General features: G+C 54.5%; 1 protein-coding gene across 2 annotated transcripts in view; it reads right to left on the bottom strand.

Annotated features, from left to right (window-relative positions):
- The window catches only part of FUBP3 (far upstream element binding protein 3), a 43,394-nt gene that overhangs the window by 13,900 nt on the left and 12,549 nt on the right, over window positions 1–16,945 (bottom strand). Inside the window, exons 3-9 of one of the 2 annotated variants that reach the window (XM_090274904.1) lie at window positions 10,013–10,046; window positions 7,773–7,822; window positions 7,383–7,454; window positions 6,154–6,211; window positions 4,101–4,263; window positions 2,884–2,982; window positions 667–771 (exon numbers count right to left, since the gene is read on the bottom strand). In XM_090274904.1, coding sequence (XP_090131030.1) covers window positions 667–771; window positions 2,884–2,982; window positions 4,101–4,263; window positions 6,154–6,211; window positions 7,383–7,454; window positions 7,773–7,822; window positions 10,013–10,046 — 581 coding nt within the window. The remainder of the gene's footprint in view (window positions 1–666; window positions 772–2,883; window positions 2,983–4,100; window positions 4,264–6,153; window positions 6,212–7,382; window positions 7,455–7,772; window positions 7,823–10,012; window positions 10,047–16,945) is intronic. The other variant, XM_090274905.1, reaches the window with a different exon arrangement.

The raw sequence follows: 16,945 nt of genomic DNA, 5'->3' as shown, positions 1-16,945 counted from the left end.
CTCTCCCCAGCCCCTGGTAACTCCACGCTGTCTTCTGTCCCTGTGGATGTGCCTATTCTCGGTGTAAGTGGGATCACACGGTGTTTCTCCTTCCGTCTCTGGCTTATTATATAAGCACAATGATTGCAAGGCCCATCCATACTATGGCATCTATCAGAATTTCATTTTGGCCCTGGCCAGGGAGCTCCTGAGGTTAGAGCGTCGTCCCGATACCCCAAGGGTGTAGGTTCAGTCGCCAGTATACAAGAATCACCCAGTGATCATACATTAAGTGGAACAACAAATCAACACCCCCTCCATCTCTAAATCAATTTTAAAAATTTTTCCAAAGAACAGGTTTTGATCCCATCCCACCTCATCAACAAATCTGGCTTCTAAGTTTGATACAATCACAACGTGGATCACCAAAACTTGGACTTTGGTTTTCACCTGGGCAGGAGGATAAGCTTTGAAGCAAAACTTTAAAACCAGGGAACGGCCCCGTGCCCTGAAAAGCATGCTGCTGGCTCCCCTCCCTCTGGCTGGCTCCCATCCTCACTCTGAGAAGCGAGCGTCCTCAGAGGGTTTCACAGATGAGACAAAAATGAACTAACTTGCTGAAGGTTAAAGAGCCAACAGATGTGTGACCTACAACCCCGAACGCACCAACCTGTAATTCGCGCCTACCTCCATACCGCCTCCTCCCGTTCGGGCGGCGAAGTCACCACGCACACCGCGGAAGTCAGCCGGGTCTTTTTCTCGGATGATCTCTAACACCATTTCTCTTGCTTGCTGTGTAAGTACAGGTAAAAAGACATTATGGAAAACAAAATCCTAAGAAAAAAAAGACTCGACACCAGGTGAAATTTCAAGATCAAACCCTCTGATGTTGGGCTCAGACTCAGAAGGTGCTCAGCCGTGGGAGAAGTCTGTTATTATTATCGTTGTTATCATTATTATTATTACTACTATTACTATTATTATTGTTACATGGGACGGGCAGTCTGCTGGCAGGGGTCACCCGTGCCCAGCCTTAGAGGACGTGTTGTTTACATGGGCCACAACGACCAGGCAGGGTGCACCCTCATTAAAGCCGAGGAGGGCCAGCACACTCATTGCCCGGAGGGGTTTCCAGCACCCGCTTCTTAGTGAGGGGCGAGTGTTCCAAGAGTTCTGTCTGGGGGCAGGTCCCAGAAAGAAGACGTTACCAAGGCATCCAGGGGAAAAGGCAGCCCTGGAGCCTGAGGGGGACTTCGGGCATTCAGAGATCCTGCGTCCCAATTACCCACCAGCAACACTGCCCAGGCCTGACTGTCTCCAAGGCCCCAGCACCCTCTTCCCAAAGGACGCACTTAAGCCCGCCCATCCTGCCCACACCAGCCCCAGCCCCAGCCCCGAATCTGCACTAAGCCTCAACCGTACGTAACAACTCAAGTTGGCGTGGGAACCCAGACGAGCCCTGGGTCTGGAAAAATGAAACCAACCTGCAACAACCCTCACTCCTGTCCCCTGCCTCCTACAGCGATTAGAGCCTTAGGACGGGCAAGAACCCCGTATGTGGACTGGCTTAAGGTGACATGGGACGACTGTTATTTCTCTGGCCTGGTCTTGCAGCAGAAAGTTCTCATTCTTGGGATGTAGGGGTGGAGAGGCCTAACAGCTGCCACTGACTCACAAACGGTAAGGTGAAATAAACGAGTGTGCGCGCACGGCGACATGGCCGGGAGGGGGGGCGCAGGCCGGGACTGGCTGTTCTCTTTCCAGCTCTTCTACAGGTTCGGAGTTTTTCATAACACAAAGTGGAGAGAGGAAAAGAACCCACACAACAGTTTACCCTAATTACAACAGCTTCTTCCAAATAAAATATGTGGAATACGTTAAAAAATTTACAATTATTTTCCTGCAAATTCATGAAACATGAATGAAATGAGCTTTTGGCTCAGGTATTTTTTTTCTGCCAAAGATAAAACTAAAGTCTCCAAGAGAGAAAGGCAGGCGTGGAGAGCTGCTGGGAGGGGCGCTCCGTGGTCCAGCACTCGGCAGCAGGCCGGTGGCTTAATGCCTTCCAGAGAGTTCCCTGGTATCACAGCCCTGGAGTCCACAAGCTGGACTGGATGAGCCAAGTGAGGAAAGAGACGCCATCTGGTTTTTAAAAAGCCCACCTGTTCACACTCAGAGGGATTCGGACCTCCACGGCAGGAAGGGCCGCCTCACCGCTGGGGCCTCAGGGAAGAAGCCATTTTTGGTCACTGGCCCTCAATCCTGCTTTGGAACCATTCTTTTACGTGTGCTCCCTGGAAAACGGCAGCAACTGGGGTGCAGCCGAGTGACTGGGGGAAATCTTTTGCCCGAGGCTGGTAACCCCCACTTCACCAGAGCCCCAAAGCTCCTGCAAAGGAACAGCTCTGGCTGACGGCCTGGCTCACCAGAGCGCGTCACCACGGGGTTCCCGAGAGCCCAGGGCGCACACCCGCCCCGCAGTGGGCTGTGCGTGCGTGCGAGCGAGCGCGTGCATAAGCCAACGGAACACCAAGGGAGCCTGCGTCTGAGCCGCCCACAGGTAACCAGTCGGAAACTGCCTCTGCTCAGAGCTACGCCGCCAACAAAGCCCGCGGTCACGGCAATGTCCCGAACGGGCGCTGCCCGCGACAGGAGCCACCACTCAGCCAGCGTAAAGGAGGAACTCAACGTTTACTCAACTGGAATTAAAGGGCCACACGCAGCCAGCGGCCCTGGTGCTGGGCAACACAACCCTAGGTTCTTTTCATCAAACACAGTTGGGGAGAACAGCTTACCTCAAGGAAGACACGGCTTTATAATTTCTTGAATGACACAAAAGTTCTATGAGCGACTACCCAGGGACACCCCACACCCAAGACATGCCCCATCCAGTCTCTCTCCTACCTGCACTTTAAACGGGTCCCCGGTGATGCGAAGAGGCTTGTCCGCACCCGTAGGCAGCGGGCCGTCCTGGATCATGACCATCTTCACGCCCGTCCGCTCCTGTGGGGCACACACACCAGCACCGCCCTCACTGCCGTGGAGGGGCACCCCGCCCACCGCAAGGCACCGCCCCCTGTCCTGGCCCGGGAAGCTGGGCGCTGAGGACGCAGACGTGCGGGCTGTGCCAGGAGCTCCTGAGCGTGACAGAGGGGCCACTTCCCGACTCCTCCCCTGGTCCTAGGACACCTACGTGTAAATGAGCTCTTTTCCTGAACCACTAGGCACCCGGCTGAGCCCCCGCTTTACCAGCACCTGGTCAAGGTGTGTGCACGGCTCTGGGCAGGGCCACTGTCCCCCCGGTGAGGAGGGCTCTGACAGCAGGCTCCCCGCGAGCTGTCCAGAGCGGGTAAGGGGAGCCCGACATTTAAATTCTGGGAGCCCCCACTGGAGTGCCTTCGCAGTCCACGGACTGGGCTAGGAGAGAGCCACAGGCAGGTCACAAGCCCCGACCTGCAACTTCAAAAAGCCCCAAGCTCTGAAATAAAGTTTGTTCCTAACTAATGTGGCAGCAAAACTAACCTGGACGTGTGTAAGGTTCTTTCTGGTCCCTCCCACCGAGTGTGACTATCGCTACAGCTAGCAGCGGAAATACGCATCTGCTGACCAGGCACAGCCCCGGAACTTGCTGGGGAGTTAAATTCTGAAACACGTCTGGTCCCGTGTATCTCAGAGGAGGGATTCTGGAGCCGACAGCAGCTGCGTTCACGGAGCACCTGCTCAGTGCCAGGCTTGGTGTGATTTCCAATCACAGGCACTATCTCAGCTTCAGCGCGTGCAAGGCTGCCACTTCCCGCTCCCCCTGGCGAGGACCCGGGCCCTCTGCGCAGCGCAAGAGCACATTTAGCTCACACCACTAACGAGGAGCACGCTGCTGGCTCCGGACACGGTCTTTTTATTTGAGATGTTGTCGTCTGATGGTAACAGAGCTTCCCTGCCACAGCGGCTGCTACAAGTCCGCAGGGCCCCAGGCGTTAGGCCTGGCTAAGTCAATGGCCACGGACTGAGTGAGGGGAGCCCTGGCCTGCGGGAGGCAGAGCCCGGCCAACGGGGAGTCCGAGTTAAGACAGGGCCCCAGGCAGGGGAGGAAGACGAAGAGGCCTCTGCCAAGGCTCACGTACCTGCAGCTGCTTGATGGTTTCCCCTCCTTTGCCGATGACCAGCCCCACTTTGGACGCGGGGATCAGGACCTCCTGGACTGTGCTGCTGCCATCCACGTCACTGTGAAAGCCGGGCCCATTCCGACAGCGGTCCACAATCTGCCCCAGGAGTCGTTTGGCTAGTCTTAGGGAGGGAAAAGAACCACAAGGAAACCAGCATTAAATGAACGTCGCAGGTACCCACGAAAGGGGAGCAGTCCCTGGGGGGAGAACATGAAGGAGTCAAGGCAGCCCTCCGTCCAGCTCCAGCTCTGCCCCCACCCGGGAGGTCGCTGCCATCCACGAGGCTACCAGGCTGGAATCCAAAAGCAACGCGCACACCCCCACTCCACGGCCCGGCCCCAGCGGGCCTGCCCGCTGCTGTGCTTGACCCGTGCCCACTCCCAGGGCAGGGCTCTGCTCCTCTCGGGAGGTCCGCTGCACTGGGGGCGGGCCCTCCTTCACACTCCCTGCACCTCGCTGTTCCCAGTCCAGAGCACGCACTCAAGAGACGCTTGTTAAGGAGAGCAGGAAGGAGAGAGCAGTGAGAAAGACGGAAGGAGAGAGCCAGTGTTAGTCGTCATCCTCTGAATTCTCCAACTCCAACTCCTCCTCCATAACCAACCAGACTGCTCTGTGGCTTCTGAGCCCAGGCCACAAATCACCAGCTCAGCCCCAAGGAGGGGGCAGAGCCCCGACGCGGCTCTGCAGGGCCCTGCCTTTCAGGAGCAGCGCCGTTCTGTGCCGATGTACTCGGAGGAGGAGCAAGAAAGCTACACTGTTGAGGCAGTACAACCCAGCCTGCCGGTCACCTGCCAGGCCAATGTCCTTTTCTGCACCAGAATCTCCCCCTGCTGTTATTTAGTCTTCAAATCACCACTTACAATCTTCCTGGTTCCTCTACTAGGAAGAAAGTCAGCTACTAAACAGGCTGGCTGTACTGTGCACGGAAGAAAGCAAGATTGTTTCTTCTCGAAGCGGCCCCCACTGCTCAGGCAGAACAGGAAGCAGGGACAGGAGGGTAGAAGGAAAGAAGAAAAAGGCAGGAGACAGACGCCGTCCTCTGTGGCCGTGAGCCTGTGAGTACAGAATCAGCCTCCTGTGTCTTCTCGGCCACAGCAGCTCTTAGCCTTCTGCTTGTATGCTCGGCTAGCCTGCGCTGGGATAAAAACGTCTCGGCTCCAGCAAAACCACCTCACTCGCCCTGTGCTGCACACCTGCCAGGGCCATTTATTCTGGTTCACCGCTTGCAATGTTGCAGCACAAACAATAGAATTTGAACTCATCAAGACTTCCTGAGAAATGGAAACAATACGAGAAGCCTACCAACTGAGCCCCGAGCCCCACAGCAGCGCGGTTCCGCTGGCACTGACAGAGGAAGGGGGCAGAAGCCGAGTGAGTACCCTCCCTTTCCCCGGGAGGCTCCTGGGTCTACGGGGCCTGCGCCTGGTACAAGGCTCTGAGCACGTGTGTACCAGGCAGGAAGGCAGCGCTCCTCTTCAGGCGGTCGCAAGGGCCCGGGAGTCACCCCCTGCCCTGGCCGGTCCCTACGGACCTCGGAGCGCAGCAATGGCCAGGAAGCGTCCATCCAATCTACCTCATGAGTATCAGAAAGGCCCTGGGAGCACCACCAGGCCAAAGACCTGGTCCCAGGATTCTCAATGGTTCGCCAAATGAGAGGTTTGCTAACCCAGACCTGTTCGGGAAAGGAGGTGTTAGCGAGGGAGGAGGGGCGACGAGAGCGGTCAGGCGGGGTGACCCGACACCCCTTAGGACCTGGTTTACGAAGTCGGTGTTACGGCAGCCGTGAGGAACTCCCTGGGCTTTTTAAGGGGTGATGCCCTGTGTGTTCAAAGTAACAGAGACCCTTCGCTGACGCGGCAGCCTCCTAGGCCCTTCTCTACAGAAGCGCCTGCTTGTGCGGCCAGGCTGCAGCGCATCCACCAGTGCTCAGTGCCAGCCTGCCCTTCCATTTCTCCCCGTCTGGGGCAGAGGGGAGAAGAGTGAAAGGAGAAAGTAAATAAAACAAACTTACTCAATACTTTCTGGGGTTCCGGTAAGTACACAGGGCCTCTCTGGAATCCCAGAACTCTCTATAAGAAGAATCAAGAAGATGAGGCGTGTCGGCAGGCGGCAGGCAACCTCGCGCCTGGCCTCTGTGCGAGGCTGTCTCTCTGGGCGGATGCCTGCACGGCCCCACAGAAGCCCAGGCTCCCAGAAAAAGACAGTCTGCTTCCACGTGTGGAGGGGATAGCGAGCTGGTAGCTCCACCCTACAATTCTCAAGCAGAACCGAGTCCCTGGGAAAAGCAGGAGTGCAGCAGAGGTCTGGGGGCGGGTCCTAACCACAGCGTCAGCGGGCCGCGCTGCTCCCCGGTTTCTCCACCTGCAGAGCAGCGCCCAGGTCCCTTGTCTGCACACTAGGGAGAAATCTCAGGGTGTGCACGGTGGGGCTGCCCCCCGCGGTCAGTGGTGTCTGCGTGGAACTGGTTCCGGGCCATTGGATGAGAGAGGCAGGTCTTCCTTTCCAACACCACACATGACACTTTACTTTGTTCCTAAAAATACTGCCTCTTAAAATTCCTCCTCAAAAGAGAAAGAGAACTAGCTAACAGCAGTTATTGCCTTCAGGACACTGTAATATGTATCTTTTAAAATGACAAACATTTCTCTAGTCAATGTCCTTCAAAGCTCCTCCACTATGAAAAGAGGTCAAACTCAAACTGGATGCTAAAACTGTAAAAGAAGTGTAAGCTCTTGCTCCTCAGTCTGCCTCTCTCCATACTGCACAGCCAAGATGGAGCCAGCAGGGAGAGGGCCTGGGCTGTTTAACATGCGCTAATCCCGCCAGAGCCCCAGCCGGCCTCTCCCCACGAAGGGCAGGGGTGGTCTGGTCAGGGGAGCTGGCGAGCAATCCTCAGGAGTGACCCCAAAGCCACATGACTCCTACTGGCCCCACCATGCCTGGCGTAACATTCTGGTGCAGAAAACAGAGGTCCTAGAGTAGCAAGTGCCTGGGAGGGGCCGTGCCGGGCCGCAGAACTGCAGGGCGGGGGGTCTCCCCGTGAGGCCAGAGGGGCGGCCTTGTCTGAGTCCACGTTGGCTGTTTCTCATCTGGGAGTCCCGCTCCAAAATCGCAAGGGAAACAGCAGTTGTACATACTTACCCACGTTCCTACACTTCTAGCAACAAGTACTGAATCTGGAAAACTTTGCAAAATACTGATTCCTACCAAACTGAGATCTATGAAAAAAGAAGCCCTTACCTGAAGCAATCTGAATTTTGCAACCAGATTCTGCTTGAATCCGTGAGATCTGTTCACCTCCCCTGCCAATAACTGAAACAGATTGGACAGGATCAGAATGTGCCCCCCCGTTCCGTTACTGACCACACACGAACACTTAATCCAACGACAGTCACACGGCTCGGAGGTCTACAAGCCAGGCCGGCCTCAGCGAGGCCACAGAAGCCACGCGCAGAGCACAGCGGACAGAGGGTGCCGGCGCCCCCGCAGGCAGGTGCACGGTGCCCTCAGCCTGCGGCGCTCAGAGGCGCTGGAGCACAGGGTGTGACACATCCTGCCACAGGTGACATGCGTGGAGAGCAACGAAGGACAGACAGGCAGCGGGGGAGAGTGCAGCGCGTGGATACTTACTAAAGCCAACCATTTTATCAGGCACTTTGAATTCTTCTGTTATTACTGCCCTGAAACAAAGAACATTTTGGAAAAAGATATAGAATTCTGCGGCCATCTGGGGTTCCCCAAATTTCCCAGCGTGGCCATGCTGGAAGACAAAGGCTGAAAAGAAACCAGGCCAACTGGCCTCCAAGCCCACAACCGTGTACAGAGAGCAGGATCTAGTGCTCTTTCTGGTCAGTCTCCGCTTCAAAGGGCCGAAGCCCCCGTCACCTGGGTCAGAGCAAGAAACGGCGGGGTTGTAATGAAAACCACAAATGCCGTTCACAGCCACCCTTTCTTCAGACAGCTACCGGCCCAGGAGCGTGGCTAAGTACTGAATGCGTCCTCCACCCAAGACACTTAAAAGACCCTCCGGGGTGTGGGGGAACTTGGTGTCCTTTCTAGATGCAGATACTCAACTCTTCTTCCGCATTCCTTGTTTCCCCCCTTGGTGCTGCCTTCTGGCCTCCCCCCAGTTTTTCTGTCTTTTAGGGCGAGACGCCCCAAATGGCACCAGTCTGCAGCGGAGGCCTGGGCCGTGCTGACCAGGACAGAATGACGACCTCGGGCGCTCTGCAAGGTCCTGCTGCGGGCTGCTGTCCCTTCCGCTACGGGCTTTCTTCCTTTCCTTCCTTTCAACAGTTACTGGGCACACACCCCGGCTCTGCCGCACGGTGTACTGTGGGCAATATCCAATTTGCCCAGCACCCCGGGAAGCAATTCAATCTGAACATTTATCTTCAGAGAAAGCTAAACGCAAGTCTTCTTGGTTTTGTTTTTTAAAGGGAAGCCGCTTTAGGCCTCTCTCCCACGGCTGGGTTCTCATCCATCACGGGAAGAACGGAGTGAGGCGCCTGTGTCAGGGAAAGCGCGGCGCTCAGGAGAGACGCAGCCGCACGTGCGCCGGCTCAGCGGGGCGAGGTCAGCCCGTCCTGTCCTCCTGACGGGCACCGCCTCCGGTGTGCGCGCGCCCAGGGTTTCGGGACCCCCTTGGCTCCCTCGACATCAGGCTGGTCTGCGCTTCCTCACAGTGACAGCACGGCCCTAACACACTTGGCGACAGGCGCAGCCCCCGTTGGGACGCGTTCCCGATCGCGGTGAAGGGTGACGCGCTCCTGTCTGTGCAGCTACAGGACGGCCGCACAAACTGACTCCTCTCAGAAAACACCACTGGGGGTCTTACTGGGGGAGGGCCAACACTGTCACAAGATGAAATGTCCCAGAACTCGGGCAGCTCCTCAGTGCTCGGGACGACTGCAGCAGACCCTCTTTGAGAGGACACAGATTCAGATGAACTGCTTTGAGCTCCAGCAAGACAAAGCTCTATCCTAAACACGAGGCTGGCGTCTAATGCGCGCAGCACAGGAGAGTAAAATGCTGACTAATTCTGGCTTTATAGGAAAGTTTCCTCATTCACATTACTTTTAATTCATTAAAAACACAGCAAATAAGGAAGTGACAAAAAGCCAGGGTAAACCTTTTATTAACTGACTTCTAGAAACGCCCAAACATTTGTGTAGCACATAAGAGAACATAACTGTATCACTGCTAGTGAAGGTTAAGGATGATGTTACAGCAATGGATACAAATCACACAACTTCATCCTTTCCTGTATATTTTATTCTCTGTAAAGGGTAACATTGTGACGACAAATGCCCTAGCTCACAGACCGGTCTTTTTAAAGTCCAGAGGTCTGTGTATCTTTCTGATCCATACTGTTCACGGGAAGGCTGTGAGGGGAACTGAGGCAGGAATCGCCCGGCACTTACCTGAGGTTCTCTGGCAAGTCCCTATCACTGTGGCGGGGGTGGGGGGGTGGGGTACCCAGGCTCCTGATTCCTTGAGGACCAAAGATGTCCTTTACTCAAGTAAAGAGGTTAAAAATTCACAAACACTGGGAAAACCATGGAAACAGGAGGGGAAATGTCAATCTCCCACTTTAAATTAAACGTATGCGGGAGAAGGAACAGTTCCAACATTCTGGAAGTCTTTTACGTTTACAGACACTAATGGCTGATTTTTAATACCCTGTGCTAGTTTATCCTGCGGGCTTACGCTGTCTTGGAAAGGGCCACAAAAAACCTGAGTCTTAAGGAAATCTCGCCTCTGGTTTTTCACACTCTCAACCTCTGACTTCCTAACACTGTAGTACAGATGGCGGATCAATAAACAATTAGAAATGATCAATAAATAATAAAACATAACCCACTGCTTACCTTTGATGTACCAAGGCCCCTAACTGGTTACCTACTGTGGCAAAGAGAAAGAGAAAAGAAAAATCAAAGCATTAGCACGGATAAAGTAACTTCATCCTTACACAAGTTCTTACCATTTCAAGAGGGAGAGAAAGAAAGACAGAAAGAAAGCAAACAGTAATTGAGGCGCAGTGGCTGAAATGAATGTGTTATATGATACGAAACAGGAGGGGACGTCTTGATCAACAGTCTCTAGCCTAGTGTCCAGCTGAACACAGGATAAGAAATTGATCTGTGTGTCCGCACGCTGAGGAGCCTGGGAGAAAGCCCTGCTGGCCCGAATCCCTCGCACCGCCCGCCCACCCCCTCCCACTCTGGATCCGGGCGCAATGCAAAGACACCGAGGGCTCCCCCTCCGTCCCTTTGTGAAACCGATGAGAAGATCTGACCCCCTGGCTGGGGAGCGCTGTGAAGGACAGCTCTGTGGCAGCTGCAGTCCCTAAGGCCACGTCCCCATGTTCCTACCTTCCACTGGTGGCCCCTATTCTCTCCAGGAGCATAAACGTCAAAGAGAGGATCTGGCCTCCCCCTCCTCGGGCCTCTTCACCGACCCACATCACAGCCTGGAAGCCACTAAGAACTAGCGACTGCATTCAAGGCCATTTCACAGAGGTGACAGTGCCTAGCAGCCTCTTCTACTGGAAGCCAACCCCAAGTCTGGGCCCCCGGAGCCCCTTTCAGCTACCGATGAGCGATGAGTGTCTCCTTCACCGCCATCAGCAAAAATGACTCTGTGGCATTTCTCTTCTGGCAAATGCAGCCCAGGAAACACACAGTCAGCAGACAATGAAAAAGTATAAGTCCTAAACATATTACAAGAAACTGACAGAATCTTACAAATAGGCTAACAAGAGCTTCCAAAAATGACTGGAGAAAGTTACAAGCAGCAAGGACAGGAGGGAAGTGGGCAGGATCAAGGCACCAACTTCAGGGCAGAGTGACATGACCTGGCATCGGAAACATGGCTCCAGCTGCTCTTCCTTCTGCTTAGACTTAACCCTTTCTTCTTCTGGGCAGGAAACGGCCATAGAGAGAGAACAGGAAAGAAGCCAGACCTGCTGTTTTCAAAGGAGAAGAAAACGCCTGGAGGGAGCGTGCCGAGTGAAGCCATCGCTTCAATACCATAGTTCTTCTGGGTCAATAGCAAGATAATGGTCGGCAACCAAAATACTGACAGTGCATACTATTCACCTGCTTATCTCAGAGATAAGAGAATTGCTTTTCACTGACTCTAAAGTATTTTTTTTGCACTTCCAGTTTGAATATGACAAACACTCTCGCTTTGGACAGATAGTGTTCATGACCCGCACTCCACGTGAACGCTGATCGATGATGACCAGCTCAGGAAGGAAATCCCTGCCACACGCTCAGCCCCCGGACATTGTGAGAGGACTGCCTGCCCCTTAAGGCTGAAGTCCAGAGTGCCCCGAGTCTGGTTAGCTGTCCCTGTTGAGGTCAGCGTCCCTGCTTATGGTCAGAATTCTTCTCTTAGGGGCAAAGAATCCACTGAAGACACAGGAACGAAAATACCTTGGCACGAGGAGAACGCAGAGGAGAGGCGCCTGGTCCCCGAACAGGGCACCACGGCCAGCCCTTGGCTCCTGGCCTGCTGTGCTGTGTGCTAACACCTGCCAAGGTCGACGATCACCAGCGACTTCAAACAGAAGAGCCACAGGAGGAGTAAAGGGCAGCGCGACCGTAAAGAACTTCATGAGATTCTAGAGAACAGTCACAGGCTCCCAGTCAAAAGCCTCTTGAAATGCTGTGCTCACCAGAGAAAAGAAAATTCCTTCTTGTTGGCAGCAGTACGTGTCACAGGGGCCATGCAGGCAGTGTCCCTTCTGGTGGCCAACCGCTCTGCTGACAAGTGGAGGTGCTTACCAACCGGAAACAGAACTGCACACACCGCCATCCCACCAGCAGACAGACTGCTGAGAGCTACACCGCCGAGGGAGGCAATCAATTCAAATCCAGACCCAACTCTGAGCTAGTGGACTCCCCGGATAAATGCTCCCCGTCCGCCAGGCCGCTGCCATAGCCCCAGGCTGAAATACCTGATTTAGTTTCATTCCCTTCAGAAACACTCCCATTTGGTGCCTATAAATGAAGGGCAGCAGTGAGGCAGGGGCGCTGGGCACTCACACAGCAAACCCACAACGCCCGACTGCACGGCGGGAGCTCTGCCCCGTCTTCGTGATGAAGAGGGCCAAATGAGGGAGGCCTATGGGAGCCCCTGTCACGCTCAATTTCATGCTAACTACCATCATTTTACTGCAAAACAAGAAAAAATGCTGAGAAGTCATTCCCATGTCCCCTTAATGGTACCTCTGCTCAATCCTCGCACACACGTGCGCACACACGCACACAGAGGTGTAGTTCTTATTTACCTGGCACACTATGTAATGGGAAGCCCCCTGGGCTATGGAAAAATGAGCTTCCCATAGAAAACACACTATAATATAAGTCTTTCTGAAGACTAAATACTCTGCCAATTTCAATAGTGATTTTTCTGAAAAAAAAATATAAGGCAGCTGGACACATTTTTACCCATCAGTAAGGAGAAAGTCTTCATTTTTCTTCCCCCCAAAGAAATACTAATGAAGCATCACTGGGGGGCATACCCAGCTGTAATACGCAGTGTCTAAGAGTTAGCTGCCCCCCCAGGAAAGCCCACGGAACAAGAGCGCCCTCACCCCTCCGACAGCACAGATGAGTGGTGGCCTTGCGCATGGCGCCGAGACCAGAGGCAGGTGAGTGAGCCGGTCAGGGGAGAAGTGCCCGGGAAGCAAACAAACCGGGCACACCTTCCTCTCCAGGTCTGAAAGCACACCTCGGGGCCCTGGCTCCGAGGCCTGTCTCCTCTGACTGACCATGCGGTCCCGAGCCCGTGGGGCGTGTCCCACTCGGTTAGCTGCGGCCATTTCTGCGGCTCTCCACGTGGTTCAGGAGGACTTTCTCCCACAGGCGGCATGAAGGCTGCCTGTGTTCTAAGCAGTAACCCCTGCCCTCGGGCCACAAGACACTGGTGCCCAGTTCAGCTGAAAGTCCCTAGACAAGTCATCTGTTGCTAATTCTGCAAATCAATATTTTTAAAAGTGAGAGTAAATGCAAGTCTATGTCAAAGATGTCGCCCTCACGTGTGGCCTGAGATGCTCTTGCAGGGCAGACCTCCACCACTCCCCTTGCAGGGGCCTTCCCAGGCGCCTCACTTGCATGAACCCCCCTGGCCCTACAAGAGCCCTAGGAGGCAGGTGCCGCAATTACCAGCCCCATTTTACCTGCGAACAACGTGCAAGCGCACCCAAGCCAGCCCTCAGGACAGGCGCAGGTGAGGGCCTGTGCCCACGTGCGCTCTGGACCCCTCACACCTTTCAGTGCTGGGCACTGTGCCAGGTCTGGGGATAAAAGATGGCGAGCAAGGTCATCTCTGCCCTCAGGAAGCTCAGAGTCTAGCTGGGAAAGCAGACCCTGACCTGGTCTCCAGGGATGTGGGGGTGCTGGGAACCCCACCTGCGCTCCTGCCAGTTCAAGAGGGATGTCCAAAGTAAACATAAGAGAGAGAGAGTAAGCCTACAGTAATGACTTGCAGCACTATCTGTGCCTTATTTTCATTTAATCCACTGGTCGTGAAATTAATTTAGGGGGTCACGACCAGCTTTATTAAAAAATGAAATATTAAACAAAGTCTGCCATATATAGTAATATACGTACTTTATAAAGCTTTTATTTCACCTACACATTTTGATATGTATTTACTAACTAGTTCTCATGGAATTATGAACTTCTTATATAGTAAACAGTATTTTAAAAGTTTGAAAATAACTTGTTACAGTCCTGATGATAATCTCATGAAGTAGATATTACCTCCATTTTATAGAAAGGAAACAGAGGCTCAGAGAAGTTAGGCAACACACCCAAAGTCACACAGGGACCTGGCAGAGCGAGGATTCAAACCCGAACCTCCCAGACTCTGCAATCCACATTTTCAGGCATATACTATTGAGGCCTATGAGACAGAGACCCAGGTTCACAGTCTTCCTTCTGGCACTTAGCAGGTATCTGCCCTTGGCCAGACGATTTTCCAACAACGGCTTCCTTAGCTATACGGTAAGTTTAGGTGCCAAAACTTCCCCCAGCAGCGATCTATTCTTATTCTATACAGAGGCCCCCACCACTCCACCTCTAAACCCAGGCAATCACTAATCTATTCTCCACTCCAGTTACATACACGCACTCCTTCAGTATGTAACCATTTGGGATGGGCTTTTTCCACTTAGCACAATTCCCTGGAGACGCAGCCAGGTGGTTGTAGCAATAGTTTGATCTTCTTAAATTGCTGAGTAGTACCCCATGGATGACTGGGCCCATTTGTTAACCATCACCTGTTGGAGAACATCTGGGCTGTTTGCAGTTCCGTGGGAGTACAAATTTTCTTTTCATGGGAATAAATGCCCAGGAGAGGAACTGTGGGCTGAAGAGTAAGTGCATGTGTAGTTTCCTAAGTTTTCTAGAGAGGCTGTCCCAGAGATGTGTTTTTAAAAGACCCTCGGGTGATGCTAACACACAGCCAGGGCAGAGAGCCACTCTGGGCTACGTATATTCTAAAAGGACTTTTTTATTTGTTGATTTTAGAGACAGAGAGGAAGGGGGTAGAAAGAGAGAGAGAGACATTTATTTGTTGTCCCACTTATTTATGCATTCACTGGTGATGCCTGTATGTGCCCTGCCCAGGGATTGAACCTCCAACCTTAGGGTATGGGCACAGCACTGTAACCAACTGAGCTACCCAGCTAGGGCTCTGAATCGATTTCGAAATACAGTGAATCCCCCTTTAATCTGCCGTCTAAGCTTTCCCCTAGTTTGGTTAAAAGCTGCAAACAGCATCACAGGAGCTTCCGTTACACCTCCCTCACAACACCGATGCGGCAGACGTAGCCCATTCATCTTCATGGGAAATGTCTACTACCTCACCTAGCTGCCTAGGTCAACTGTCAGACCAACCAATCAGATCACACGTCGCCAAGGAAAAAGCCTCGCTTCCGTTTCCGACTCACACACGTGTTAATATGCACCCACATGACTACCACTTGGATAGATGGAAGGGGAGGAGGTAACTGCACGAGCCTTTGCCGTGAGTTGTTACCTGGATAAAACAAAAATCAGATGCTGTCCCTACAGTATTTCTTACCAAGACTCTCATACTTTGTTACCCTTGGGATTCCGCACCCGAGTTCTGTGTGTGAGGACTTGACCAGCCCAGGTGACGTCTACGTGAGAAGGCCGGGGGAGGATGAGGGCACAGACGGGAGTCCCGGGGAGCGCCAGGCCGGGGGAGCGGGCGCGCAGACGGGAAGAGCGGGAAGACGGCTGCTGCCGCTGACCCCGATCCCTGACCTGCGGTGTGGATGCCGGTCCTCCCATCCCTCCCGCTCTCCGGAGCGGGCCCGCAGCCCGGCTTCTTCATCCCCCAGCGCCCATCACTGGCCTCTGTTCAGGGGCAGCGCCAACACCCGGGGCTCGCGCTTCCCTCAAGCCCGAGCAGAGGTCCTGGGAGCCGCAGGCGGCCTGGTGGCGGCAACAACCCCGGCGCTCGCCACCCAGCAGGGCACCCCCGTTCCGCCTCCCGCTCTGAGAGTCTGGAGCTTTCAGAGCCCTTCCTCCTCCCTCCTTCCTTCCCTCCCCTCTCCACCCTGCGCCACAAGGGCCAAAGCAGAACTCGGAAAGGACCATAAAGAGTCTATTCCGAAGTTCCTGTAAATAACTCACTCACTAGTACACCCAAGAACCCTCCTTCCTTCAGCCCACAGACACGTCAGGGAGACACGATGGGAAGGTGTGCTGCTACCTACCAAGGTGCCACCCCGGCGTCGGAGGTAGGTCTGGTAGAAAGGCAGGCGTGCCCGTCCGCCCCAGCAATGGCAGGATCAGCGCATGTGCCCCCACGCCCTGGTTTGGTGCTGCCTTTTCCACGGAGGGCAGGGGACAGTGAGGTCTGCCTGACTCAGCTCCAAGGGCCCAAGGGGTCGCCGGGTGGTGCTCTCAAGGCCCCTGGACACATGGAGGGCAGGGGACAGTGAGGTCTGTCTGACTCAGCTCCAAGGGCCCAAGGGGTCGCCGGGGGATGCTCTCAAGGCCCCTGGATGCACTGAGGGGCGGGGCGGGGAGCAGTGACTTCCTCACCTGTCAGCCAGCCCAGGGCTCAACACCAGAAACCACTCATTTTCTCAGACAGCCCAGGCAGTGAGAGTGGGGCCCGGGACGGGGAGACTTGCTTGGGGAATCGGGGCGGGGGGGGGGACCCTCTCTCCTCCCCCCCACTGAGGATGAAGGAAGCGTGCAAGCGAGCCACCTGACGAGGCTGGCGGAGCGCAGAGGCCGGCGAGCCGGACCCGGGGCCAGCTGCCTACTCCCGCGGACAGGGCGTCACGGGGGCAGCCTCGCCCGTGTGCCCGTGTGACTGCGCCGCATCCGGCCCCGACGGCAGAGCCGCGGCAGAGGCACGGAGACCGCCGGGCCTGAAAGCCTAAGCTATTTACTACGTGGTCCTTGAAGAAAAAGCTTGCCAAGCCCTGATCTAGATTAACTGGCAATTCACAGACCTAAACCACTGGGCTAATGATATTCTCTCACATGTGAAGCTTTTCAGAAAATGTTCTAAAATTTAATCACAGGACACAGAGTAGGAGAACTGTGTCAAGCATTTCTCGCCTCGCTCTGTGAGGCGGGAGGGGAAGGGGACCACTCTACAGCCAGGGCACATGGGATCAAGCCGGGAGGGACACACGCACCCTGGTGCCGGCCCCAAAGGACACACGCACCGCTTCAGAAGTCTAGAGCAGAACGTGATCGTTCCCTGTGAGGTGTGTGGAAAAGGGAGGAAGAGAAGGGAGAGAA

The sequence above is a fragment of the Furipterus horrens genome, unplaced genomic scaffold (genome assembly GCF_987537825.1).
Source record: "Furipterus horrens unplaced genomic scaffold, mFurHor1.1.pri manual_scaffold_4, whole genome shotgun sequence".
NCBI classification, from domain to species: Eukaryota; Metazoa; Chordata; class Mammalia; order Chiroptera; family Furipteridae; genus Furipterus; species Furipterus horrens.
Note: the sequence above shows the minus strand (reverse complement) of the source record. Positions and strands in the feature narration are given on the sequence as shown.